The sequence below is a fragment of the Periophthalmus magnuspinnatus genome, chromosome 11 (assembly GCF_009829125.3).
Source record: "Periophthalmus magnuspinnatus isolate fPerMag1 chromosome 11, fPerMag1.2.pri, whole genome shotgun sequence".
NCBI lineage: Eukaryota > Metazoa > Chordata > Actinopteri > Gobiiformes > Gobiidae > Periophthalmus > Periophthalmus magnuspinnatus.
In genome coordinates this window covers 7,122,388-7,150,044 of record NC_047136.2, presented here as the reverse complement: position 1 = coordinate 7,150,044, position 27,657 = coordinate 7,122,388, and the positions used below count along the sequence as shown (strand labels likewise).

Sequence of the window (27,657 nt, the reverse complement as noted above, 5' to 3'; positions counted from 1 at the left end):
CACTTTTTTTTTTTTTTTTGCAGTACTCTCTACTACAACTTAACTGACATCCAAATTACTTGTACACCAAAATGTCACATTCATTAAGTAATTACTGTTAAAATTTGAATTCATACTATTTTATTCAACTCATTTGCAATAGGACGGTGTCAATGGTCACGACGAGGACAGTGATTCCATCGGCAGCAGTCTGAACGATATGGATCCCGCATCTTTAAAAACAAGCAGCTCTGCCGGCAGTCTGCACTCCAGCTACACGGTACACGCACACACGCACACGCACACACTGAGCCCATTGGCGAATAATGACGAGGCAAAGATGACTCAGCCTGGGACAGTGACGTCGGCACTGATCACTGTTCTACGTGCTTTTTAGCTGAGTGGCAGCATGATGAGTTTGTTTAGTTCTGGAGACTTTGGCGTAGTGGAGGTGAGGGGCCGGATACAGTTTTCATTGGTCTACGACACACGCAGAGAAGAGCTGCAAATCAGAATTTACCGCTGTGAGGACGTTGCTGCAGCGCGAAAGAACCGCTCTGATCCGTAAGTGCCAAAATGTGTCGGTCAAAGTCACCTCGAGGTTCACACAATTTTCTCAATCTCCAGATATGTGAAAGCCTATCTCCTGCCGGACATGTCAAGTCAGAGCAAGAAGAAAACATCAGTGAAGAAAAAGACTCAAAATCCAGTTTATGAGCAGACATTAAGAGTAAGAATCTACATAACTTAAAATGACTAATTTAATAATGATTGAATATGACCAGTCCATATAGTCCAGGAATATTGTGCATAGACATTTTGTTCTATTGTTTATATATAAAAATGTTAGATGAAAGTATAATCCAAAATGAACTAAGCAGTGACGCATGAGGCACTGAGCCTTTCAAGTGCCACATGGAGTTCAATTTGGACATGATGGTCAGAGAGTAAGATTACCTGATAAGTTTCTATTCAAATAAATTAAACCTAATTCTCCCACCAAGAGAAATCTGTCCTCAGTATAAAAGAAGGACAGATTTCTCTCGGTAAAATAAGAGGTAAAATTGCAATGATATAAAAAATATACATTTATGTTTGACCTTGGTAGCCATAAGAGCAGTAGAGCTATTGCGTCATATTCATAAAGAGTAATGTAACTCTTTATCTCTTAGTACAAACTGCGTGTTGGAGAGCTGCGCAGTCGGACATTAAACCTGTCTGTGTGGCACGCGGAGCCCCTGGGGAGAAATGTGTTTTTGGGAGAAGTGGAGCTGGCTTTGGGTGGCTGGGACTGGACCTGCACTCAGCCTCAGTGGCAGGAGCTACAGCCAAGGGTTGGTCACTGGGCAAAAGATTAAACATAAAATATACAGTTTGTTTGCACACTCCTATTTGCTAACTAAATATGAGTCAGTATTTCCTTGTGATTTTTCTGTAATGTGTATTAGCGGATTTCGCAAACAAAAGACTAGGGAGGAGTGTTACTGAGAGAGCTGAAGGAGAGGAAGACATGTTGTGAATTTAAATAAGGCTTTACGTAACTAAGATGCTCACCTCTGCTTTATTTCCTGCTTCCTCCTGGTCTTTTCCTTTGTCCCCATCACTTTTTGTGGGACTTTATTATATATCTCTTCCTTCCCAGGTTCATTTGAGTCCAGACGCCTTAAGCAGTCGAGGAACCATCATGTTGTCTGCAAAATTTGTCCCTGAAGGTTTTGAGGGTGAGAAGGCGGTGATCATAATGAAGATGGTTTCTGTATAACCTTTTAGAGTTTCAAATTAAAATGGCTTTTTTTTTAAGGTGGCGGTTTGCCTCTGACGGGAGAGTTGCACATTTGGCTACGAGAGGCTCAAGGTCTTGTGTCCAATAAAGGAGGTCCACTGAACTCCTTTGTCAGATGGTGAGTGAGCTACCAAATTAGAGATTTAATGTAATAAAGTAATACAATAGTACACAGATTTTAAAAAGCCATATCATTATGAATAGTATGCCTTTTATTGGTGTTTTATCATGTGTTATTTACAGACCCACATCAAACTAACATTGTTATTTATCTCTAAATACAAGGAACAGCCTAGAGGTTACATCCACACTATAATTTATCTTTGGGTCCTTTTCTTTTAGCTACATCCTCCCTGATGCTAGTCGCCAGAGTGGTCAGAAGACCCGTATTGTGAAGCATACAATCAGCCCGTCCTTCAACCACACAATGGTGTATGATGGCTTCCACACCAGCGACTTGAAAGAGGCCTGTGCTGAGCTCACAGTGTGGCAACGAGAGGGTTTGAAGACACTTATTCTTGGAGGGATACGGCTGAGCTGTGGAACTGGTGAGATCTTTACATGGTTATTTCCTTTTAGTTTCAGATAGATTGTGTCACTGTTTTAAATGCCCAAACTTTTTGAGGGATGTGTGGGTTGTGTTCTGTGTCAGAGCAACAGAGTTCATGGTAAATATTTCAAACATTTCGGATGGACGTGTTGTCTGAGCAAGGTCATTTCTAGGTGCACAGAAAGCCTCTACAGTATGTGTTATTCTAAACTATAATGAAAGGATAATAAAGCCACTTCTATGAATTGTAGCTGTTTGTGACATGCTTAAGTGATACACTTGAAAATACCTCAGTAGTATTTTTCTTATGTGGCAGGCCAGAGTTATGGTGAACCAGTGAGCTGGATGGACTCTACAGAGGAAGAGATATCTCTTTGGAACTCAATAATTGATAACCCAAACCACTGGATCGATGCCACTCTGCCCATCAGGACTGATCTACAGAAGCGGCCCTAGTGAGCATGTATTGAAACTTCAAACATGGTGCCTACATTATCTGTAAATGTATGTAGGACATTAAGTGGAGGTGCAATATTATAAATAGCTTGTGTAGATTTGTTTTGATTTTGTATGTCCTAATTCTGTAATTACCTATTTAGTGATCAACTGTGTTTGTTTTTCAATTAAATGTAAATGTCAATATGTTTACTAAGATGAGATTAGGTAAATTGTGTAAACTAAACTGTTTTAATAAAATAAGGGCATATTTTTGCATAGCCTAAATAAATCAGTGCTTTAGTGTTTTCTATTATCATTACTGTGAAACTGGTTATTATATATAATAATGGCCTATATTTACTCTCATATTAGAGCAAACAAAACAATAATCACATTTGTCCAGCAGAGGGCGTAGAATTACAGCCGTTGCGTAAAATGAATAGATCGAATAGATCCATCGATGTAAAAATAAGAACAATTGTTTGACTGGAAAAATATGCCAAGGGGCTGTAACAGTGTATTTTCATACATGTAACTGAGAGTGATACATCCACGCCATTTTATGAAAACACTTTGAAAGCGCATCTGCTCCGTGAATTTCATCCTGCGCGGTTGCTAAGGTGACTGTGGCAAAACACACATCAAACGGACGGGAAGCTGTATCAGTTTAACTTTGAGTTTAACTTTTTTAACCAAAAATGTCGACAATGAACAGAAAACTGATGGAAAGCATTACTGACAAAATGTGCAAAGACGTGGAGCGCTGTGAGTATAAACTACGGTAAAGTTTATACAGTACTTTTTTCACGCAAGTGGAAATGTGGCTCATAATGTGGTTTGCAGTCGACAGAAGTGAGATCGAGTGTCTAATACGAGAGTTTTACGCGCTCCTGGGGGAGCAGACTGCACATGGGAAGGCTGTCCCGGGACTGGACAGAGGGAAGTTCAGAAGTGTGCTGCACCATGCATTTGACATAACAGATGACATCATCATGGACGGAGGTAAAAACACTTTATTATGTTTGAGTTATCCATAGAAGGAAACATCCACAATGAAGCATGTGACATTCAGTGTGTGTGTTTTGCAGTCTTCAGAACCTTTGACAAAGACAATGATGGTTATTTAAGTGTGAGAGAATGGATTGCTGGCTTGTCTGTTTTTCTCCGTGGGACATTAGATGAAAAAATAAAATGTGACCTTTATGCTTACTTTAAATATTTGAACACCGCACAAATTATATAAGACAATCATTTGTTTCATCCCTCTTTCCTCCATGTTCAGACTGTTTTACAGTCTATGATTTAAATAATGATGGCTACATCTCCAGAGACGAGATGTTTCATTTCCTGAAGAACAGTCTCACAAGTCAGCCGAACGAGGAGGACCCTGATGAGGGCATAATGGACCTGCTGGAAATGACGCTTAAGAAAATGGTCAGGCACAGTATGTAATTGACAAAAAGATCTTTACAAACCTATAAAATATTGTATTCAATGGTGTGTACCAAATGTGTTTCTGTCAAAAGGATCATGACCATGATGGAAAGTTATCGTTAATGGATTTCATTACAGCTGTAAAAGAGGAGAACCTTTTACTTGAGGCGTTTGGACAATGTCTTCCAGATTTAACGGTATTTAATGATGTTGGGTGGTTAACGTTTTACCCTAAAAATATTGTGTTTAATTACTGTGTTCTTTTCACTCTTACAGGCAATTTATACCTTTGAGGAACGTGTATTTAGAATGTAGGAGGAACAGTGAAGTCAATTTATTCGTGAAGCTAATTTGTAACCAGACATTACCAGACATCATTTGATTATTACTCAAACACTGCAAAAAAACAAATTAAATCCTACGACGTTGTTTCACCTTTTTAAGCACTGGCTTGGCTTCAGCAAATGATTCCACCTGTAATAGAGTACATGCTGTTGATTTTCTCTTAATAAACAGTGAACTTGTATTTCTGCATCTATTGCTAAAGCATCATTTACCTTTTTCAAAGTGTCCCTGACCATCTTGACTGTAGTATTTAAAGATTCATCCTCCATGTCCAGTTTGGGTTGCTCAGGTAACTTTGGCCCTATAAATCCTTCACTTTGACAAGTAACATCTTTTAAGGATTGCTCAGTGTCCTCTTCTGCCAGTTGTTTTCTTTTCTCTAACTGTGTTGTCCGTGGTACAAATCTTACAGGGGGTTGAGGTGGCATCTGTTGGTCCCTGAATGAGTCTCTAGGCACCTTAGAGCTGGTCATACTCATTTCTTGTTGTGGTCCTTTATGAACAATAGCATTATGCAATGTTCCCATTTTATCCTCGGTAGGTAAACTTCTGTGATAGTATCCTGGATATTGATGTTCTCGAGGAGGCAGGGGAAGCAAAGGAAAACTAGAATGTTGATGTGATGAGTGGTCTTCTGTATTATTTGTAAGCGTCGTATATGGCTTGGAGGTGGTTGCTTCTGAGGATTCTATTGCATTTGGTGCAGTGGTTTCTGGAGTTACAGGTAACGTTTGTCGTTTTTCTCTTGCTTTGTTAAGACATAAAAAACAATGAGTCAATTAGACATGAATATCTGCAGATATTTTCTTCTGCCAAAACATATGTATGAAATATGTATAGTCATGTGTAATTACAATTATACAGTGTCAGTAAATTGCAGCAGATGAATTAAAAAAACACATACCAATATGGTGTAGAGTCCTCATTATGTATTTCTTACGCTCTTGTAGCTTTTGTCTGGTGTCCTCCACTGTCTCATATTCAGGGACGTAACATACATGTAGAACACCTCCGTAAAAGCTCTTCTCATCCATGTGTCGTTTTGATGCTCTGAAAAATAAGATCCAAAGAATGTTTGTAATTGCAAAGCAAAGCTGTCAATAAAATTTGGTGAGCTACCTGGCACTGACAAGCTTCTGAAATTTAACCAGGTAGACCTCAGTGAATTCCTCAGTCGGATACTCGTCCAAAGGCCTGTACTCCTCCACTGTCCCGTACAGAGCACACAGCTGGATCAGCTCGTTCATCACTCCTATGGCTGGGACCCCCTGAACCATCACATAGCGAGACTCCAAATTTATGGTGTAGACCTGAAAGAAATAATAACCTGATGCCTTTCTGATAACTACAAAGTTCTAAATGTGAACTGTAATGAAACGTCTCTTGGTATGACTAGTTTAACATCTTCACACTCTGTTATCAGTAGAAGGTACCAGTGCCTTGTTTGCTGAAAACATTGGCTGCACCTTCATTTAAGACATACCTTAACCGCTTTTGCCTTCCTCCCCTCTCTATACTTTGGTCGAGAAATGCATATTTTACGCTGTTCATGGTGTTTAAACACTTCAGGAGCTTTCCAACAATCTGGTTTGTTGTTGACAGGAGCCGCCATCTTTGTTTTTGAAGCGTTTAATAGCCTTTCAAAATAAGAGTCTAAACCTCTACACGCTATTCTTAGTGCTGTGTATAAAAATCGAAACGTTTTATTTTGAAGTAATATTACTGCTTATCGATTGCTTTAGTCTGAACTGTAGGTACACGACCACATCGATCGTCAGTGAGGATTGTGTTAGCTGTGCAGGTGAAAACTTTACAAAGGTGGAAAAGGCAATGTCAGAGAAATGTTTTCTAATCAGGGCATTCATCCCGTCACTATTTACTTCAGCAACACGAAAAACTGTTTTCTTCACCTCGCTCCGAAGTTAATATCGCATTTATTACTGAACGAGGTAAGATTAGCCTAGCTGTGTATTTTAGAATGAGATAAAATAGTGAGGTGGCAAAGATCAATTTATCATGAAACCATTAAAGCTAATGGTAAATTATGTATTACAGAAGTTATTTGTAGAGTTTGTATTGAATTACTGTCTGTGTACTAGTTCATGCTTTATTTCTATTACCCTCTCATAACAAATACAAATGCAATTGTCTAATGATTGATTATTGTGTGTTGATAATGTGTTTGTAGTATTATTTTATCTTATTTGCGTTAGAACCAGGCTCTGGAGTTATCCTGGGGAAGTGGTACATCAGCTTTTCTCAGTTGGACATGTAATAGAAATTCCTCCAATGATACACAAAGAGTTGAGCTGTGTCGCCAACTGGGAGAGAGGTTGGGTATCGAGGATGGGGAACAAGTAAGAACTAACCGAACATGGATTCTCTTTTTATGTTATTGTCACTGCTTATGAATATACTGATTTGTAATCCTTTCCCATCACTCTGTTACGTCAAACAGGGTTTCATAAAGCCATGCCACCAGGTCTCATCTGTGCATCAAGTGTTTGTGGAGCCTCTTTCCTTTGATGACTGGGAGATTTTGGTAGGTCAAGAAATAGCTACAATATAATTTTGTGATTTATGGCATACATCCACCACATGTATTTTTTTTCTCTCTCTTGTATGTATGTCTAGGAGCTTCACAGTTCTGCACTCGAGACACACCTGCTCGATCAGATTAGAGTCGTCTTCCAGGATGCTGTGTTCCCTGTATGGGTGGACACTCACACAGCCATTTACATCCAAATAGGTGAGGTGAAAACTTTGAGGAATAACTCTTTGTCTCAAAATACAAATTAAAATGAATACTGTGCATTAATATTTTAATGTGATACTACTGTACAGTAAATGTGACCATTTCGGTTTTTCTTGCAGCATCGTTCCTGCCCTCTGTGCCATTCGGTCGGCTGGAGCAGTTTACAGAACTGATTGTGTCACCCAAAAACCGCCCTGATATAAACATTAGTGGGTCCTTGTTTAAATCGAGCAAGAATCAGAAAAAAGAAGGGCTCCCAAAGTCAGATATCTCCTCATCTGTAGTACCACCGGCACAACAGTGGGGCACAGGTCTGAAAAGTCTAGTGCAATACTTGCTTATGGGTCCAGTGAAAGAGCTCCCCTCAGTCCCTGATCTGCCCCTGGTCATCACAGACTCTGTCTTCAGAGTGTGCGGCGCACCTCCAGACTCTCTCTGCACAATAAGCCACCGGACGACTGACGTGGTGCATGTGTTTCCTTTCAGCCATGCACTGAGCGCAGGCCACACTGGAGGTCAGTCACAAATCACATATGGCATGCTCACTAAAGTTCCCTTTTCTAAAGAAGTCAAGCATAAGGATAAAGCAGATCTGGACAAAAAGAGAAGTGTTTCTAAGACCACTGCAGACTCAGATAGAGGAGAGACATTAAAGGACGACGAGGCCGTAGTAGTGAGGGTTGTGTGCCGAGAGAAGCTCACTCACAAAGGCTCTATAAAAAGATCAATCCACAGTGGGAAAGTTTGGGTAAGAATTTATTTAATTTTATTTACATTTATTTACTACATTTTTTTTACTCAGCTCATCATAATTTGTCATTTTCTTTCCAGATCTCAGAGCAGCTGGCTGCTAAAATGAATGTCATTCCACATTCAGCTGTGAGAATAAAGCCGATAAAATCTGCTGTTAAAGTGGCCACTATGATCCAATTGCAACCCATGATACCAATGGTGAGTAATAAGATAGCAACCACGACATTGTGATATTGCACAGTCAAATGTTTCACACTGTAAACTGCAACACTATATTGAATAGCAAAGAGCAAGGGTATTTTCTTTTTTAAGAAAAAAGTTGCAATTCTGATATACACTTCTTTAACCCACAACAAAATTGGACACCTCTAGCAATTTGTACCATTTAAAAAAAAAAAAAAAAAAAAAAAAAAAAATATATATATATATATATATATATATATATATATATATATATATATATATATATATATATATATATATTATTCTGGATTAAAGCATCACGCTTGTTATGTTCTTTTGCATATTTGGCTGTAGTCAGAAGATGATGATGAGATCCGGACAGTGTTTCTCGGCTGGCTCCACACTCAGAGTCATGAGCCCTTAGCCTGTCTAACTGCGCGCTGTAGCACCATCCTGCTCCATGGATCTGAAGGTGCATATTTGTTACTTATTACTCTCAAACTCATCAGAGTCTAAAGGGAAAGACAATTTCTTCCTCTTTGTTTTTAATTTACAGCCAAGCTTCAATTTGCACTGACTGTACTGAAGCCAGAGTCTGCAGATGATCCCATAGATCAGCTCTTTCTTCTGGCAGCCACCCTTCTCAAAAATGAAGACATACAGGTAACTATTTTTTGTTATCATTTCCCTTGTGCAATATTCTAATACATTATTTGTTCTACAGATAAGAAGAGACACATTAACCAATGCAGCAGAGAAATCTCCAGACAAAATATCAAATGAAGAGCTCCCGTCTCTCAGCAGTCTTGGGTTTGTAATGTGTGGTTTTATTGTTTTGAACTTGTGTTGTGAGTCTATAACAGAATGTGCTTTGTTTCATACAGAGGGATTGATAAAGTTAGTACAAGTGCCCATGAGTTCATTTCCCACAGTCTACTGGCAGGTCCTCTTTCGGTAGAACTGGGCTCCTCCACACAGGGGCTTCAAGGAGGTGCTTTACTTATAACAGGAGCCAAGGTAACACAGATTTTAATAATTTGATAAGCCATAATTACATGATTACTGATAGGAATGGTTGTTAAATATGTTATATTTTTAAATACTTTATTTTAAATATTGTCATTTTAAAAACAATATTAGGGATGTGGCAAGAGCAGTTTTGCTCGAGCACTTTGCAGAAAAGTCAGTGAAGATCTTGATGCACATGTGGAGATTTTGCACTGCAAAAAATTACAAGGTACAAAAACATTTTAAGCTTGTTAGTCGAACTTTATTCAAGTTTGTTGTGAAATCTTTCAGGGAAAAGGGCAGAAACTGTAAGGCAAATGCTGCAGGATGTGTTTGAGCAGGCGGAGTGGAAGCAGCCCTCAGTGGTTCTCCTTGATGACTTGGATCAAATAACAGGAGCACCATCTTTAGCTGAGCATGAGCATAGCCCTGAGGTGCTGCTACAACAGTACATTGCACAGAGTAAGACATGTTTACTATAATGAAGGCAGGGATACTTGTAGTTTACATAACTCTGCTCTGTCGGTCCCTCAGGTCTTAAAGATGTTGTGGATGATGTGGTTCAGCGTTCCAGTCTTGTCAGTCTAATAATAACCTCCAAGAGTCAGGACTCCCTTCACCCTTCACTCACTGAGCTGCAAGGATCTCATTTCTTTCAGAGGATTTCACACATTGAGCCTCCAGATCAGGTACATTGTTAAAATATTTGAATACATTTCATGCAGCCAAAAAGAGTATGGTGTGCAGTGGTTAATACTTACGTTATTATATGTGTTTTAGGGTCAAAGAGCAGATATTTTGCGGTGTCTAATAGCTAGAAAAGGTCTGTCTGAGGAAACCTTACAGACTCTTGATGTTGGTGCGATTGCCAAATTGACAGAAGGATATACCCCTCAAGATCTAGCACTGTTGCTGGAGCGGGCCATTCATGCCAGTGCTGTACAGAAGCAACGTGACCACCTAGGTAAATAAAATAATTTATTATTGCTGTATATAGATTTTTCTATATTGACTTTTCCATTTGTAGATGGTCTGCTGTCGGCAGATGATTTTTCCCAGGCTTTGAAAGGATTCACACCTCCCTCGCTTTGGGGGGTAGAGTTGCACTCCCCCAGTGGAGTTGGACTGGAACAAGTTGGAGGTCTGAAAGACGTGCGGCAACAGTTAATGGATACCATAATGCTCCCTGCTAAGGTTCTTAAGATTTACACTGCTTATTAGTCATAAGTTAAGTCTCTATACTACCTAAATGTGCTGTATATAGTATTTATACATTGTACACATTTTATACAGTTATAATTTGGTCTGTTGGTTTTGGTCTGTTGTAGTATCCCATCCTATTCTCCAAACTCCCTATCCGCCATCGATCAGGAGTTCTTTTGTATGGAGCTCCAGGGACAGGGAAAACCCTGCTGGTCAGGGCTGTAGCCAAGGACAGTGGAATGAACTTCATCAGCATCAAGGTAAACAGCAAGTGAAATGTTTTGTTTATTATGCAGAGATGACACTGAGCCATCTTTACAGGGTCCTGAACTCCTGAGCAAATACATTGGAGCAAGTGAACAGGCTGTCCGAGATGTCTTTCAGAAGTTCGTGAACACTGTTCCTCATTAGTGGCATAATTATTTAATGATTTAACTGTCTGATTCTATTAATATGATTGCAGAGCTCAAGCTGCTAAGCCATGTATCCTGTTCTTTGACGAGTTTGATTCATTAGCGCCGAGGAGAGGCCATGACAGCACTGGGGTGACTGACCGTGTGGTCAATCAACTCCTCACTCAGCTGGATGGGGTGGAGGGTCTCCAAGGTCAGTGCACAGTGGACTCACTCAACGTAAAACCTGATTCACTTCAATGATGTGTGTTTACAGGTGTGTATGTGCTCGCTGCCACTAGTCGTCCGGACTTGATTGACCCAGCCCTGTTGAGACCTGGGCGACTGGACAAATGTCTGTATTGTCCTCCACCTGATCTGGTTTGTATCACACACACCATCTTTAAGTTTAAACATGTAATGTACTGTAATATATGTTGGTGGGTGGAGAGCCCTTGCCTCAAGTGGAGGAGTTCAAGTAACTCAGGGTCTTGTTCACAAGTGAGGGAACGATGGAGCATGAGATTAACAGACGGAACAGTGCAGCATCTGCAGTGATGCGGTCGTTGTATCGGACTTTTGTAGTAAAGAAGGAGCTGAGTTGAAAGGCAAAGCTCTCAATTTACTGGTCAATCTACGTTCTTACCCTCACCAAATGGTTATGAGCTTTGGATACAAGCGGTTGAAATGAATTTCCTCCACTGTGTGGCTGGGTGTTCCCTTAGCGATAGGTTTAGGAGCTCAGTCACATGGGAGGAGTTCAGAGTAGAGCTGCTGCTCCTCCACATCGAGAGGAGCCAGCTGAGGTGGCTCGTACATCTGTTCTGGATGCCTCCTGGACGCCTCCCTACGGAGGTGTTCTGGGCACGTCCCACTAGGAAGCCCTTGATAAGCGCAATAAAATGGATGTACATGTATATTATTAAATGACTGCACTGTAAATGCAGGAAGCACGTCTGGAGATCCTTACGACTTTGAGCTCTGGCCTCTCTCTGGCGGTGGATGTGGACCTGGAGCAGCTGGCCGCAGACACAAAGCAGTTCACTGGAGCTGACCTGAAAGCCTTGCTCTACAACGCCCAACTAGAGGCCATCCACTCCAGCAGCACAGGCAGCCCACCGCAGGTAAGTTGAGAAAAACTGTTTTATGTGATGGCTTCAATGCTGGGATGTGTAACAAAAAGAAAAATGCAGTGAGTGATTCATGACGAGGCATGTCAGTACGTGCACGTGTGAGCTACTGCCAGTGCGAATAGAAATGAGTGTACCCTATGACCGAAAAACATCCATCCATCCATCCATCCATTTTCTTTCGGGGCCGGGTCGCGGGGGCAGCAGTCTAAGCAGGGACTCCCAGACTTCCCTCACCCCGGACACGTCCTCCAGCTCCTCCGGTGGGACCCCAAGGCGTTCCCAGGCCAGCCGAGAGACATAGTCCCTCCAGCATGTCCTGGGTCTTCCCCGGGGCCTCCTCCCGGTGGGACATGCCCAGAACACCTCCCTAGGGAGGCGTCCAGGAGGCATCCTGAGCAGATGCCCGAGCCACCTCAGCTGGTTCCTCTCAACGTGTAGGAGCAGCGGCTCTACTCCGAGCTCCTCCCGTGTGACCGAGCTCCTCACCCTATCCCTAAGGGTGCGCCCGGCCACTCTGCGGAGGAAGCCCATTTCAGCCGCTTGTATCCGCGATCTTGTCCTTTCGCTCATTACCCAGAGCTCATGACCATAGGTGAGGGTAGGAACGTAGATTGACCGGTAAATCGAGAGCTTCGCCTTCCGGCTCAGCTCCTTCTTTACCACAACGGACCGATACAGCGACCGCATCACTGCAGACGCTGCACCGATCCGCCTGTCAATCTCCCGCTCCATCCTTCCCTCACTCGTGAACAAGACCCCAAGATACTTGAACTCCTCTACTTGGGGCAGAGACTCACCACCCACCTGGAGTGAGCAAACCACCTTTTTCCGGTCGAGAACCACGGCCTTGGATTTGGAAGAGCTGATTCTCATCCCAGCTGCTTCACACTCGGCTGCAAACTGCCCCAGTGCCTGCTGCAGGTCCTGGCTCGAAGAAGCCATCAGGACAACATCATCTGCAAACAGCAGAGATGAAATCCTGTGGTTCCCAAACCAGACCGCCTCCGGCCCCTGGCTGCGCCTAGAAATTCTGTCCATAAATATAATGAACAGAACCGGTGACAAAGGGCAGCCCTGGCGGAGTCCAACATGCACTGGGAACAGGTCTGACTTACTGCCGGCAATGCGAACACAGCTCCTGCTCCGGTCATACAGGGACCGGACAGCCCTTAGCAAAGAGCCCCGGACCCCATACTCCCAGAGCACCCCCCAAAGGACACCACGAGGGACACGGTCGAATGCCTTCTCCAGATCCACAAAACACATGTGGACTGGTTGGGCATACTCCCATGAGCCCTCGAGGACCCAATGGAGAGTATAGAGCTGGTCCAGTGTTCCACGACCAGGACGAAAACCACACTGCTCCTCCTGAATCCGAGGTTCGACTATCGGTCGGATTCTCCTCTCCAGTACCCTGGAATAGACCTTACCGGGAAGGCTGAGGAGTGTGATTCCCCTGTAATTGGAACACACTCTCCGGTCCCCCTTCTTATACGGAGGGACCACCACCCCGGTCTGCCATTCCACAGGTACTGTCCCCGACCGCCACGCGATGTTGCAGAGACGTGTCAGCCAAGACAGCCCCACAACATCCAGAGACTTGAGGTACTCAGGATGGATCTCGTCCACCCCCGGAGCCTTGACACCGAGGAGCTTGCCAACCACCTCAGTGACTTCAGCCAGGGTGATGGACGAGTCCGCCTCTGGGTCCCCAGTTTCTGCTTCCTCCTCGGAAGACGTGACAGTGGGATTGAGGAGATCCTCAAAGTATTCCTTCCACCGCCCGACAACATCCCCAGTCGAAGTCAGCAGCTCTCCACCCGCACTGTAAACAGTGTTGGTGAAGCACTGCTTCCCCCTCCTGAGGCGTCGGACGGTTTGCCAGAATCTCTTTGAGGCCGTCCGATAGTCCTCCTCCATGGCCTCCCCGAACTCCTCCCAACCCCGAGTTTTTGCCTCTGTGACTGCCCGAGCCGCGGCACGCTTGGCCCGCCGGTACTCATCAGCTGCCTCAGGAGTCCCACGAGCCAACAAGGCTCGATAGGACTCCTTCTTCAGCTTGACGGCATCCCTTACTTCCGGTGTCCACCACCGGGTTCAGGGATTGCCGCCGCGACAAGCACCACAGACCTTACGACCACAGCTACGAGCAGCCGCATCGACAATAGAGGTGGAGAACATGGCCCACTCGGAGTCCATATCTCCAGCCTCCCCCGGGATCAGGGAGAAGCTCTCCCGGAGGTGGGAGTTGAAGACCCCCCTGACAGAGGGCTCCGCCAGACGTTCCCAGCAGACCCTCACAATGCGCTTGGGCCTGCCAGGTCTGTCCGGCTTCCTCCTCCGCCAGCGGATCCAACTCACCACCAGGTGGTGATCAGTTGACAGCTCAGCCCCTCTCTTCACCCGAGTGTCCAAGACACGCGGTCGGAGGTCAGATGACACGACAACAAAGTCGATCATCAACCTCCGACCTAGAGTGTCCTGGTGCCATGTGCACCGATGGACACCCTTGTGCTCAAACATGGTGTTTGTTATGGACAAGCTGTGACTAGCACAGAAGTCCAATAACAAAACGCTGCTCGGGTTCAGATCGGGGAGGCCGTTCCTCCCAATCACGCCCCTCCAAGTGTCACTGTCGTTACCCACATGGGCGTTGAAGTCCCCCAGGAGAACAACGGAGTCCCCAGTTGGTGCACTGTCTAGTACCCCTCCCAGGGACTCCAAGAAGGCCGGGTACTCCGCACTGCTGTTTGGCCCGTAGGCCGACACAACAGTGAGAGACCTGTCCCCGACCCGAAGGCGCAGGGCCGCGACCCTCTCGTTCACCGGAGTGAACCCCAACACGCAGTGGCTGAGCTGTGGGGCAATGAGCAAGCCCACACCAGCTCGCCGCCGCTCCCCGCGGGCAACGCCAGAGAAATGGAGAGTCCAACCCCTCTCAAGAAGTTGGGTTCCAGAGCCCAAGCTGTGCGTGGAGGTGAGGCCGACTATATCTAGCCGGTAACGCTCAACCTCCCGCACAAGCTCAGGCTCCTTCCCCCCCAGGCGAGGTGACATTCCACGTCCCCAGAGCTAGTCTCCATGTCCGGAGATCCGGTCATCGAGGTCCCCGCCTTCGACTGCCGCCCGGATCTCTCCGCACCCGCCCCTCATGGCTCCTCCCGCAGGTGGTGGGTCCACGGACTGAAAAACATAGTCACATTAAAATGATCACACACAGACAAACCAGAAACGAATTTCGTTGTAAGCAGTTTTATTCTCTTCAATTCAATATGTACTAGTATTTGCTTAATGAGTTCATGAATTGAGGAGTTCAATTTTTTCTACATTTTTCTACATAAAATGAATTATGGCAAAGTCAAATCTGTTTGTTTCTATTATGTAATTATATACATTACATTCCTATCTCCAGGGCGTTGCATCTGGTTCCGAGAGTGAGATGAGTCTTTCTTCAATGATCTTCCCGAATCACAGCAGTGGATCTGAGGACTCTGTTGGGGAGGGGGACATGGGTCTAACCTTAGAGCAGTCTGTACTTTTACTGGAAAACAGTGACTTCCAGACCTATGAGGAAAACAGGGGCAACATTTGGAGAATCTACTTTGGGAGTTCCTATGAATCCGAGCTCGGATACTCCCCCGAACTAGTGCTCAGTGTAAGAACTATTCAGAACCTTATCTCAATGACTACAACCTTTTGATTTATTTTTGTCTTGATTTTGCAGAATCCTAGATGTCTCTCTGGTCCCATGTCTGAGAACCAGGACCTGACAGCTACATGTGTGCGTGATGCTGGCAGTGACCTCCCTCCTTTGTACATGCCCTCTCTGCAGAGCGGCTGTGAGGAGCTGAGCCCAGAGCAACAAGAGCAGCTCACTCGAGATGTAAATACAATAAAAAAGAATTACAAGAAGGTCAGTTTTCCTTAATTTTTCTTTTCATTATGGATGATTATTTCAGTACCATATACTTTTAACACTTAGTTGCATATTATGCAGTGAAATAATGAAGCCATTTGTTCTATTGTTGAAGAAATAATTCATTTTAATATAAGCATTAATATATTTAGGAGAGTGTACAGGTGCATACCCCGTCAAGCCCTCCTGTCCTGCTCATCTCTCAGGCTCATATCAAATGTGCTCTGTCTACAACCAAACCATCTGTGAGCAAAGCTGACTGGAGCAGATACACTAGACTGTAAGTCCCTTCATTTGCTTGTAACATTATGTGAACATGGGTCATTTAGGCGTTAAATGTTGTGAATAACTACGGTTTATTTTAATGCAGGTATGAATCCTTTGACGGTTCAGGAGATGGAAAGCCATTGCAGATATTTAAACCTGGACAACGTGTAACTTTAGCCTGAAAGAAATCTTACTTGATTATGCAAATTTCACAAATTGTGCATTTTAATTTATCTGTAGTTTAATATAGACACAAATCCTATAATTTAAGGGTTTGTAAATGCACATGTCTCAGATAATGAATGTGTAAACAGGTCATTTGACTACTCATTATGTTATTACTGTACATATTGTAAAATTACAAATTAATTTTATAATTTAATTAATTAAACATTTCCTGTTTGGGACAATGTGTCCTTACTTTTTCGTTCCAAGTACAACTTTGCCACAAGAGGGAGCCAGAGTAAAACCTAACAAGAGTATTATTAATTAAAAATGTGCAGCCGCAGTAGTTTAATTTATTAATGCTGAGATAAAATGTGACGAAATGTGGTTTGAAGTCAAACTTTGCAAGATAATGAACCCATCTCTTTCAACATACAGAATGCAGCATCGTCATTTCTTACAGCTTTGTGATATTAAATCCTGCAAAAAAGGACTGCTGCTCAGTTATGCTTATTAAAAGAGGAGACACAAATAGTACTGCAGTCTGTTGTATAATTACATTTGGAAATCACTGTTCATTAAGAGACAGTTCACAATGTGTGTACAGAAGGGATAGGGCAACAGACTGTACAAACATTATTGACTCTACTAATACTGATCAAAACTAATGACCCATTGCAAATATGAACACTAATATTTAGGTGACAACATTCACTTTAAAGTTTGGTTTGATTGTGTTTTAAGATTTGGGTGCAGTGTCCAAGCAGGAGGTGGGTCCTAAAGTTACTGCAGTGTTTCTCCCTTTTTCTTGACCATATTTTTCAGTCGTCCTACACACTGGAAAAGGCTGCTCCTTCAGTGGTAAATATAGACCCTCATACTGCGCTGGATTTGGCTCAGTCCTGTGCCAGTCCCACATATGTACTGTATTCTGAAAACTCGTGAGAATAAGAACTTATACCATAGTATTGATGCTGAATGCACATAGGCGAGGTTGATGTGGCACATTTCCACCTTCAAGGCAGTCAAAGCGCTTTACATCAAGGAACTACTCACCGATTCACACACCTAATCATACACCAGTGTATGCAGACACTGGAGGCGAGGTGGGTTAAGTGTCTTGCCCAAGGGTCCAACAAGAGCATTCATCTGTGGGAGCTGGAATCACTCTGTCAACCTGTGAGTCAGTGGGTCTGACCGCTCAACCAATGATGTTTATGTCAAGAAGCACCAACCTTGGGATCAGTGAACAAACACTCCACCAACTGAGCTACTGTCGCCCTGATTACCGAAATGGATAACACTAGGGCACACTAATTCACCCTGGAATATGTGCATTGTATGACAAATTTTTATGACCAGAGCAGGTCTTAACCATAGGACTTTGACATCCCTTGCAAAATTCTTTAGCAAAAGTCTTGGATTTCTTGTCAACAGGTGGTACATGACAGTTATGCATATCCATCCTGACATAACATAAAGCAGTCTTTCAAATATCCATCCTTCCAGTCAGAGTTCATTATATTGTGCCTATTAACCGGACCATGACTAAAAGTGGTGAATATATCCATATTCCATATCCATATTCACAGGGTTCAATCAGAAATCTAACCTCTTTAGAGTACACGTTCATGTTGGACATTAGATAAAGCCTATTGGAGCAGAACTCAGAGTGGAAGGAGCAGGCCTGAGGATGAAAGGGGCATTTCATTGATTGAGTCATAGTTCAGTAATCTAAAATGTTGCTATCCCTTCTTCTAAAATACTCTGATTCAAAGACACATGTTAATCCTCAAAAGGGAAGAGTTGTCTCATGAAGGTTATTTGAATTGTTGATCATTAAAGTTTACGTTTTATGTTTCACACAATAAGAAAGAATCTAGATCTTTGTATTTGTCTAAAAAGGACAAGCACTTGTTGATCAGCCCCATTGATAAGCATTACATTAGTCTTGGAGGCGCTGCAAAGGACAATTGTTTTGAGACTCAGACTCTGGAATTGGAAGTTGATATAGATGATGAGCAGAACTGGCATTCTGCCTCTGGTCTCTGCCCCTGAACAATTCTTACTTGTAGCACCGATTTTTTTGTTCACAGGCCATTGCATTTTGTCAATAACATTCTTTGGAAACTTGTGGCTCTTGGCCTGTAGATGTTTAAAACAAAAACAATGAGCAATAAAATATATGGAAAGAATTCAGCAAGCAAATAGTGCCCCGACCTGAAATAAAGCATTATTAAAAAGACAAATGTGCTGCTTTTCTAATTCTGCTGATGCTTGAAGGTGTTTTGAGATTTGAATCAAAAGTGACAGTGCAGTCAAACTGAAAATGAAAACCTAGTAGTAAACTTTTTACTGCAGTCCATTTGTGCTCATTTTAGGATGTACCTGAGGGTGGGCGATATTAAAAGTGAAGCGTATAAAGATGCATAAGTGACACTCCGACACTCTGAGTGCACTGTAATGAGGGCTGAGGGAGCAGCTGTGTGGATGCACCTTGTCTAAAGCTGCAGAAGAGGAGTGCTGGATACATAGGAGCCTTATATGATGTGATTACCGTGAGGTGGACGAGGAGGAGCTACTCTCCTCCGCCTTCTGCCCTCGGGCTGCTGTCACACACTCCACATGAAGTCTAGCGCAAGTTGTAATGAGGCCGCCAAGTCCTTTCTCCTCCCATCTCTCTGAAACACCACAGAAATGAGGACCGCAGGGAATCAAGCCAAAAATACCCAGTTTTGCATCTCCTCATCAATATTTAACTATGGATGGCCGCACACAAAGAACAAGAATGTAAAAAAAACCCTGAAATTTATGACAGTGATAAAAAATTCAATTGAATCCACTATCTCTCCCATTTTCTTATTTAAGCAAAGAGTAATAAGGCTCATTTAAGTTATTCTTATTACATTCTATTACATCTTTATTTATCCAGGTAGGCTGACTGAACCAATTATCATTTACAACAACGACCTCATCAGACTTAAGTGAGCAACCAAGCATTATTATTATTTTTTCATAATTAAGGCTAGTAAAAGCTTGAGTTCAGATTCATTCTTTACTTTAACCTTAAATGCATTGTGAGTTAAAAGATATAAAAAAAAACAACAACAGCAGACAAAAGGTACAGTTCCTAAACCTTTAATGTAAACAGCAGTTTTGAGGAGCTTTGAAAAAATCCTAAAGAAAAACATCTGAAGGTATTAAATAGGAACGGGCAGAAAATATATAAATCATACTAGAAATACAACCATGATTTGTTTTAAATTAAAAAAATACATAACACTTTCATCAATTTGTGGCCATATGAAAACACACAAAATAAGACAACTTCCCTTGACTTGGCAATTTCATGTTTTCAGATCACTTAAAATAAACAAAATTATAATATTGCTTAGGAATGTTGTGTACAGCAGTCATTACTACAAAACAGACTTGAGAAAAAACATGGATGCGTGGATCTATCTGTGGGCGGGAGTAATATGTAACAACAGCAATGATGTAGAATTATAACATTAGATTCAGAATAAGGGCTTTGTATTTCGTATTAGAGTGCAGAAAGTTGTTCATGGTTTGTAACAGTCTTCAGCAAGTGTGTGAAGCAGCACAGAGCAGATAGACCAAGCTGCCACAAATACTCAAAGTGAAAATGTGGGAGGCAATACTGCTAGAGAGAACTTTTTACTTGTTACTTCCTGCTTCCTCCTCACAAAAAGCCCTGAGGAAAAATAATAAAACTTGTAACATAAAAAGGACAAATAGGAAGCAAATTCTACAGATTTATCTACAACGAGCAAAAATGATGGCAGCCATTTTGGAAATGCTGGAGCGGAGGGGGCAGAGGAAGAAGGAGAAAAGGACAAACTAATACTTCCTGGTTGCTTCTCCTAGCCATGACAGCCTGAAGTTTGTCTCCAATCATCTTTGACTCCAATCGACCATGCAGTGCAGTGGGGCACATATTACGCACCATTGTCTTGTTTTAAGAAGACGACAGTCCCTTAAACCATTTACAGTTCATATTCTTAAGTACGATTTTGTCCAGGGTCCAGTGAGTGCAGGGGTTCCCAGTGGTGTTTTTAGATGGTCTAGTTGCAGTCATAAACAAAGTCATAATTGCTCGGTTCTTTGGGAATGGGGGGCGGGGCTTCAGGGATCTGGATATTCTCTAGGTCCAGTAGACGGAGCTTCATCTCCATAGACAGCAGGGTTTCCATGTCTGATTTTGTGTAGTCACTGGTCATCTCTTTACCAAGAAGGGCGTTCAGACCGTCAGTCCATACACAGTACTGTAACAAAGCAAAGAAGGTTAAGTCAGGTCTGCGATTTTGTTTTTATATTCTCACTTTAATGTCCTGAATATTACATTTTTGTACTGGAATGATGAGCAACACAGGATCTATTGATTCAGGCTTAGTAACTACTTAATTAACTACGCACTTAATCTCCTAACGCTTAACCCTAACCCCTTAAGTAAATCTCCTTAATTATAGTGTAGTTATTAAAGACATAATTTGGTAAGACTTTATAATACTAAACAAACAGTAAACAAACAGTATGCAGTTACCTCGTGCTTATCTGGAGCGATAAAGTTTAAATACTCGTCGGACTCGTAGAGGACAGAGAAGGCCAGCTCTAGCACTTCCTACAGAGAGAACAGCGGGTGGGCAGGGGGAGCAGGGGGGAGATGGAACAACAGGAGAGGAGGTGGAGAGAAAATAAAAGGGTTAAGATTTAAACCACGCTAGAGCAAAGGAGCATCCCTCTGCTGTATAGACACCATCTGTTAGACTAGATGTGAAGCCACAGATATGTCACCATAGGGAGCTTTAAAAACATACGTTACGCTGATGATTGATGTGCAGATAAAACAATAATATTAACCTTTTTAAAAATCCCATCTGTGCTATTTTGGAGATAAACCACCATCTTTACAAATGCCATGTGTAGATGTTAATTTGAAGATTTTCAAAAGTTCTGTCCAATAAATTAGAAAAACATTTTTAATATTTAATTTCCCTAATGACAAAAATGAAAACAACAATTTTCCTATTAAGAATCTGGCTCTGTCCCATTTTTATTCACATGTTTGTGTTTTCATCCAAGTTTTTTCTCTTTCTTGTGTATTATTCATTAACATACGGTCTTTGTCTTTTTAATACCATCTCTTCATAACAGCAGCATTAATCTTTCATAAGCATAAATTAATATGGTAGAATATGCTAAGAATCCTCGCTGCTCCCACAAATGTCAGCCATGACTTTGGGAAGAAACAATAAAAGGACAAAGATGCAGCTGGCACAGGTCACTGGCTCTGTGAAATAACAAACATGTCCTGAGGTCTTAAATGTGTTTGTGAGGACAACCTTGGACAATGTTTTAACACATAGAAAGGCACAGTGATGTAATAAGAAGTACAAGTGCTTCTCATTAAGTTATAGTGGCAGTCTAGTGGAAAGTATACACCAATTAACATTATGACCATCTATCTGATAATAAAGTCTCTGCCCAAAGCAAAGCGGGAGATATTATACTTTCAACCACAGTAATTAAGTCTGATCAATTAGACCACACCGGTGAGCCTTTGATCACATTTTTATATAGCGCTTTTCCACCTCAAAAACGCTTTACATCAAGGAACCACTCACCCATTCATGTTTATGTCAAGAGCGGGATTTGAACCGTCAACCTTCGGATCAGTAGACAAACACTTGCTACAGTCGCATTTCCTTCACTTGAATGTCTTTTGAGAGTCACTGCCGATGTTTCACATGCACACTGAAAATCCAACCATTATCTGATTTCTGGAGTGATCTGATTATTGAAATGTCATGAAAATAAATGTTACATCTGGAGTGAGTAATCTGATTGTTCACTGATTGTGTGCAGCTTCTGACAATGAAAATGATCCAAAAAAAAAAAGAACAAAGTGATGTGGAAAAGGGAAGCATGAAAGAGAAAATGTTATAGGCCGACACAGATATTTTAAAGAGGGACATTTGTGCTAATTATTATTTTTTGTTTGTTATATACGAGTTTCTATAATGTTGTTCGGTCTTCAAAAACATGTCTGAAGGGGTTTTAGGTGTCATACATGCATGTTTCAGTAATTTTGCAATATCCCCCAATCCGTATTTGAACCTGTTTTAAGATTCTGTTCAACGCATCCATCCTCTCACACAACAATTCTCAATAATATAATACACCTTGACACGCCCATTGTGTTGTGATGGCACTCTGAAGGGGCAGTGACTTAGTGGAGAGAGCAAAGGGAGAGGAGAGTCAGTGTAGTCAGTGTCAAAAATCTAAAGTCAAAAAATGTTATCAGATAATATCCCATAGAACAAAAAATAAATAAAAATCATTGTACTTCATCTTCCAAATACACAATTACTATACAACAATTACTAAACAGTTGCTCTATTGTTTAACTGACATGCCATGCCAGGTGATGATTTCTTTTGTGTATGTAAACACAAACGCCAAAAATCAGCTCTTATTATTCCAGCAATCAGATTTTTAATGGCCATGTAAATATATCCATGGACTACAGCAGAGGAGGAGTCGCCCACAGAACTGCTACTTGGACAAACTCAGACACGATCGTTAAGTCATTTGGTCTGTGTCGCATGTACGTAAATTCATATACCACTAGCCCCTTTTATTCTACGTGTTTATGTTTAGCCTCTGCATATTATCTCTATTCTGTTTCTCTCATGCTTTAACTACCATGTGACCACAGTCTTTTCTTTAATCCTCGAGGTGACTTTGGCTAGTCACAGTAGCACAGAGTAATGAAATGTGCAGATGTTCCTATTGACACAGGTGGAGCAAACCCACCAGACAGCTCCCCCCACCCCCCCTCCCGATGGGTCATTCTCCTAGACCTGTGCTTATCGACAGCGTAATAAAAGAGACGGGGCTGAAGGGAGGGCGCGCTTTTGTCTTCAAGGCTGTTTATACAGGAGTCCATATATCAGCGGCTATGGGGACAAGGTGATGGTGTGTGGCGGAGCGAGTGCAGTACAATGCTCTGATGGCTCTTTCATCTTCACTGCCCCTCAGAGGTCAATGTATTTCTTTACACACCTGAAACAGACACTAAACAGGACTGTACTCATTATTTTCCAGTATTTTCCAGAAAAAGGTAAGTAAGTACTATGTATGTACTACCTGTATTAAAGACATTGCTTTGCCTTGATTGTTCTATAGTATTGATTGTATTTTAATGGAGGCTGGCAGGGGGCACCACCAAGCCAAGTTATGCATTAGATCTGTGGAGGGGCGACTGCTCATATTAAGGTGTGTTTTTCAAGGTATTTTTGAGCAATAAAAACACCTTTAAGATATATGTAATGACCCTTGTGGAATATTCCATGCAAAACAATAACATCTTCCTGGGAACAAACAGGTGGCGGACTCCCCTACCAAAAAGTCACATAGTACAGCTTTAAATCATTTTCACCTTGACACATGCGTGAGTATACTGCGCATGTGAGCTCACCTTGTTTTGCTTGAGGGCTCCTTTCTCCTTCATGTGAGGACAGTCTTTGCCTGTGATCACAGCCTTTATATCCGCCACAGGCACTGCACAGAGGACACAACAAAAACACCTCACTATACTATATGAAGCAGTTTACTCAAGGTTAACAAACCAAGGAAACAAAATAATTATGAAATCATCAACATTCTGACAAAACACTCACATTTGTCCTGAAGAGAGTCATGGGGCACTTCTCCCTGGGGGCTCTCCTCCAGATCTCCGTAGTGCAGGACTTTGTGATTGGGAGACAGGCGGCAGTACCAAAACTTATCTGAAAGACAGAGCAGGACAACAAAGAGGCAGATTGAGCAGATTGGGAGAAGTTAGCGGAGTGATTCAGGCGCTGGCAGGGGAATCATATGGGACAGCATGAGTCACCATCAGGAGGGGAAATTAGAGCACTGAAAAAAATCTGCCTGGAGGAAGATCCACAGATGGGCCTTGATGCGGTGTATTATGGAGGGATCGTTAGAGGCAACAAAACAGATACTTGGTCTTCGACAGTTTAAACAATGACTTGACATGTGTCTCAAATATGAAGATAATAACATAACCTATAAAATATTACTCAAAGATATTTTATTTTTAATTAGATTTACAGATCTGGCAGCTGGTATTGAGCTGGCATTGTCTCCGCAAGCCCATAACAAGTGGCATGTTTGTGGTTGGCTCATCAGTGTGCCCATCGCTCTGTTGCTTTGTCTAGTTTTGCGTTTCTTTATGGCGTTCCTCCCAAAGTGGGCAGTGTGCTAAACTGGCAGGAGCAGACTGAGAGAGGTGTGGCTGGTGTAATGATCACTGGTGCCAATGGACAAATCCCAATAGCTGAAAATAGATAGTTTGCAATGCCAAACCTGAGCATAGACACTATTAGATATTGAGCAGGTGGCGATTCTTATTTTAACTGTTTAACTTCACAAAAAACAAAGTTATCCTTACTATAATGTGTTTTCAGGTAGAACTTTCTTAAATTTAAAGTCTTAAAATCCCACAATTCAAAGCTCTCAAATTTCTCTGTTGAAATCCCTCGTGAAAACTGGCTTGACGGTTTCTGTGAGAGGTAGAGGCATCGTCTGCACTGAAGCCAGCTAAATGAATATTTGATGTACACACTTGAGTCCCCACTGGATGGACGATTTTGAAATGGTTATGGAGGACAGGGAAGAAAGTGCGAGGCACTGTCTAAGACTAAACTAAAATGACTGTGATAAAACTCAAATGTTTTACGTTTACAAAATCAGAATCTAAATTGTTAAAAAATAAAACTGTGCAAAGGCAGAATTAAGGATAAGGTACACCTGATCTTAGATGGAAGATGTGGCCCATTGTTACCGTTTTATCTGTGAATGTCTTATTTTGAATCTGGAGTTGAGAATCATTGTAAACAGAGACACAAAGAGGATGACAGAAAATGGATAAAGAGGAGCAGAGGACTGAATGTGTTCCTTTCAGATGAAACTGCAGTGTATTAAAAAGGCTAATGTGACTGTTACTGCAACAAGTGGAGAATGGAATATTTGGGTGAATGATGATTTCTCTGTCTCTGTCTGTCAGAAAAAGACTTTATCCCAAAGGAATACAAATATTACTTTATGTTAAATATTTAGCATCTGATGTGGTATTCAGTGTTCCTATGGACTCCATTGACTTTCCTTTAGGCGCAAAAGAGTGGAGAGGCCTGGGGTAGTCTGACCTTGCCTCCTGCGGCTGCTGATCTTCCTAAAGCAGGTGCCCTCGCACAGACGGTTCAGTCTCTGCTGTTTGATCAGCTCCATGATCTCCGGCTGGATTTTCTCCCTCAGCTCCCTGCAGAAGAGACACAGTAAAAAAGCTTCATTAGGATGTACTGTATGATGTTAAAGATTGAATCAAGCGAGAGCAACATGTCAATATAACACAACAGAGAGGAGCAGAGATCAAGACCAATACAGGACAAGACATCTGATTTGGATTTCTCTGTTCATATGTACATTTTATTAAAACCAGTTACATTACCTACAACAAGATTACATACTTTCTATACCACAGTCTATATGCACTTTTATGCTCTAAATAAACTTTTTTCATTATGAATTCAATCTTCTTTCATGTTTTACTAAGGCTGTAAATAGTGTAGCTATTACACATTTTGTTTGTGTATAAAAATCTAGTAAAAATAAAAAGTGTGATCCTAATAAAACATAGCAGTATTACGACTTGTACTCCATATAAGTTACTTTGGAAAACTAAATTATCAAAACAAAACTGATGTGTACATTTTACATGCAGGAATCCAACTTCAAACACAAACAACTGTAGAAATATCATAATTACATCTCCACTGTTATGAGACACTTGTATTATTAATAGCTGGATTAAACAGATCTACTTCTCATCCGCATGTGTATAGATGCAGTTAGCATCCCAAAAGGCTGAGGAGCGGAAAGTGTGTCGTGCTTATTTATTTATGCATGTACATGTCAGTGCTGCTCTGACTGTCAGCCGCACTGCACTAGTCAACATCAATAATGGATATAATCTGTTCTCGTTCTGCAACTTTTTTACTTCCCTTCATCATCACTGCGAACTGTCTGCTTCTATTCAGATGCGGCACTGGAGAATTGTGACATGTGAATTGTAGACGCTGACACAGGCAAAATGAGGATCTACTTTTCGTCCTTCTCCTCCTTGAGAGTTGTCCGTTTTGATTTTGTCTCATTTGTCTTGGCCTCTCTCTGTCCGTGGAGCCGCCTCATCAGTGGGGCAGGGTCATTACATTGATCTGTGCCTGGACATTGGTCTTGACATCTGTAATGGCCGAAGGGAAAGGCGTGGCTAATCACCGGAGAGATAGAAAGAGTTTTTCTGCTGCGGCCTTGGGGATTGTCCTTACACAAGACATGGCAATACTTTAAAGCCAATGGATGATCGCAACGGTAATCAACTTTTGAAATATTTGTCTTTCATTTTGGTTTATGTTTAAGCTTCTTACATAGGCTTGGGTTTGTAGTAAAAAGTGTAGTACCACTGTATAATAACTCCCCCTTAAGTAGCTATAATAAAACATGAACAAAGATTTAATTCATAATAAATAAACAGTTCTGGGATTTGTTAGTACTTTGTTAAATGGTTAGGGTTAGGATTGGGGTTGGGATATTAATTAAGCAGTTATTAATCCTGAATCATTCTTAATAAACGATTTGTTCATGAAAGTCCGTGTGGTATGTGTATTATAACGTGTTACCAAAAGCACGTCTAATTATAATTTCTTACAGTGTTTAAAAAAAACAACAAACAGATTTAGCAAGAACGTTACATTGTTATTAGTTTAGATGAGACACAATATTTTGATGATTTTTCTGCAATCAGTAAAATGACCACATTGCACCAAAATCTGACTGATTTCTGGACCCTCTGAAAAATCTGATCAGAAAGAAATGTGTTGATTTTGCTTCATTTTCATTTAAATAATCTCAAAAATGTGCTGTTAATCAGATTTTGAGTGTGCATCTAACCACAGCCTGTAATACAGATATTTGTAATAGTGGTAAATCTCATTCGGTCCAATCATGATAATATTCAACCTCGAACATACTGAATATTATCATGATTGTTTGAACACATTTCTGCAGGTGAAACAGTTGTATGTTTGACTCACTTTGCACTTGAGTCTGATCACAATTACACCATTATGTTGTCAGTGTTTTTCCTAATCTTCTTTCTAACAAATAATTAATTAGGATGCGATTGAACAACTAACAAAAGTGTTGAGTAAAATGCTTTCTCCCCATCTAGTATTGATTCAGTAAACCTTTAACTCTCCATTGATCACGG

General features: G+C 41.6%; 5 protein-coding genes across 11 annotated transcripts in view; 3 read left to right on the top strand and 2 right to left on the bottom strand.

Annotated features, from left to right (window-relative positions):
• sytl1 (synaptotagmin-like 1) overlaps positions 1 to 27,657 on the top strand; it is a 37,651-nt gene that overhangs the window by 2,367 nt on the left and 7,627 nt on the right. The window contains exons 8-15 of one of the 4 annotated variants that reach the window (XM_055225224.1): positions 143 to 259; positions 377 to 543; positions 607 to 709; positions 1,152 to 1,313; positions 1,622 to 1,700; positions 1,781 to 1,880; positions 2,105 to 2,310; positions 2,629 to 2,795. In XM_055225224.1, the coding sequence (XP_055081199.1) occupies positions 143 to 259; positions 377 to 543; positions 607 to 709; positions 1,152 to 1,313; positions 1,622 to 1,700; positions 1,781 to 1,880; positions 2,105 to 2,310; positions 2,629 to 2,768 (1,074 nt within the window). In that variant the 3' untranslated portion in view covers positions 2,769 to 2,795. Of the gene's footprint in view, positions 1 to 142; positions 260 to 376; positions 544 to 606; positions 710 to 1,151; positions 1,314 to 1,621; positions 1,701 to 1,780; positions 1,881 to 2,104; positions 2,311 to 2,628; positions 3,037 to 27,657 lie in introns of those variants that run through there. The other 3 variants (XM_033975507.2, XM_033975508.2, XM_033975510.2) reach the window with 3 other exon arrangements.
• clxn (calaxin) lies at positions 3,449 to 4,527 on the top strand. Its single transcript, XM_033975769.2, has 6 exons — positions 3,449 to 3,515; positions 3,594 to 3,752; positions 3,839 to 3,943; positions 4,033 to 4,184; positions 4,277 to 4,381; positions 4,461 to 4,527. Exons 1-6 carry the CDS (start codon positions 3,449 to 3,451, stop codon positions 4,497 to 4,499), a joined length of 627 nt encoding a protein of 208 aa, XP_033831660.1. The 3' UTR covers positions 4,500 to 4,527.
• Positions 3,745 to 6,147, bottom strand: rbm48 (RNA binding motif protein 48). Its single transcript, XM_033975533.2, has 5 exons — positions 6,013 to 6,147; positions 5,649 to 5,839; positions 5,434 to 5,579; positions 4,742 to 5,277; positions 3,745 to 4,658 (listed from the first exon to the last, which is right to left on the bottom strand). Exons 1-5 carry the CDS (start codon positions 6,139 to 6,141, stop codon positions 4,596 to 4,598), a joined length of 1,065 nt encoding a protein of 354 aa, XP_033831424.1. The 5' UTR covers positions 6,142 to 6,147; the 3' UTR covers positions 3,745 to 4,595.
• On the top strand, positions 6,277 to 16,548 carry pex1 (peroxisomal biogenesis factor 1). The gene is made up of 24 exons (XM_033975474.2): positions 6,277 to 6,478; positions 6,743 to 6,886; positions 6,988 to 7,071; positions 7,164 to 7,278; positions 7,404 to 8,032; positions 8,116 to 8,235; positions 8,575 to 8,692; positions 8,777 to 8,883; positions 8,945 to 9,030; positions 9,105 to 9,237; positions 9,361 to 9,457; positions 9,520 to 9,690; positions 9,763 to 9,917; positions 10,009 to 10,192; positions 10,256 to 10,422; positions 10,557 to 10,691; positions 10,753 to 10,817; positions 10,895 to 11,037; positions 11,101 to 11,204; positions 11,771 to 11,947; positions 15,369 to 15,611; positions 15,681 to 15,869; positions 16,025 to 16,152; positions 16,243 to 16,548. Exons 1-24 carry the CDS (start codon positions 6,371 to 6,373, stop codon positions 16,319 to 16,321), a joined length of 3,681 nt encoding a protein of 1,226 aa, XP_033831365.1. The 5' UTR covers positions 6,277 to 6,370; the 3' UTR covers positions 16,322 to 16,548.
• The window catches only part of elmo1 (engulfment and cell motility 1 (ced-12 homolog, C. elegans)), a 101,651-nt gene continuing 93,420 nt past the window's right edge, over positions 19,427 to 27,657 (bottom strand). For all 4 annotated transcript variants that reach the window (XM_055225217.1, XM_033975492.2, XM_033975493.2 and 1 more), the window contains 5 exons: positions 25,538 to 25,650; positions 24,008 to 24,115; positions 23,806 to 23,888; positions 20,869 to 20,946; positions 19,427 to 20,590 (listed from right to left, as the gene is read on the bottom strand). In XM_055225217.1, coding sequence (XP_055081192.1) covers positions 20,390 to 20,590; positions 20,869 to 20,946; positions 23,806 to 23,888; positions 24,008 to 24,115; positions 25,538 to 25,650 — 583 coding nt within the window. In that variant the 3' untranslated portion in view covers positions 19,427 to 20,389. The remainder of the gene's footprint in view (positions 20,591 to 20,868; positions 20,947 to 23,805; positions 23,889 to 24,007; positions 24,116 to 25,537; positions 25,651 to 27,657) is intronic.

Excerpts from the sequence above, each read along its gene's own strand:
- clxn (XM_033975769.2), top strand. The coding sequence starts at position 3,449 with ATGTCGACAATGAACAGAAAACTGATGGAAAGCATTACTGACAAAATG. Across the intron at positions 3,944-4,032 it reads ATTAGATGAAAAAATAAAAT|ACTGTTTTACAGTCTATGAT; the intron begins GTGACCTTTATG and ends CTCCATGTTCAG. Across the intron at positions 4,382-4,460 it reads AATGTCTTCCAGATTTAACG|GCAATTTATACCTTTGAGGA; the intron begins GTATTTAATGAT and ends TCACTCTTACAG.
- rbm48 (XM_033975533.2), bottom strand. The coding sequence starts at position 6,141 with ATGGCGGCTCCTGTCAACAACAAACCAGATTGTTGGAAAGCTCCTGAA. Across the intron at positions 5,840-6,012 it reads GGAAGGCAAAAGCGGTTAAG|GTCTACACCATAAATTTGGA; the intron begins GTATGTCTTAAA and ends TATTTCTTTCAG. Across the intron at positions 5,580-5,648 it reads CAGAAGCTTGTCAGTGCCAG|AGCATCAAAACGACACATGG; the intron begins GTAGCTCACCAA and ends CTTATTTTTCAG.
- pex1 (XM_033975474.2), top strand. The coding sequence starts at position 6,371 with ATGTTTTCTAATCAGGGCATTCATCCCGTCACTATTTACTTCAGCAAC. Across the intron at positions 9,918-10,008 it reads ACATTGAGCCTCCAGATCAG|GGTCAAAGAGCAGATATTTT; the intron begins GTACATTGTTAA and ends TATGTGTTTTAG. Across the intron at positions 11,038-11,100 it reads TGGGGTGGAGGGTCTCCAAG|GTGTGTATGTGCTCGCTGCC; the intron begins GTCAGTGCACAG and ends GTGTGTTTACAG.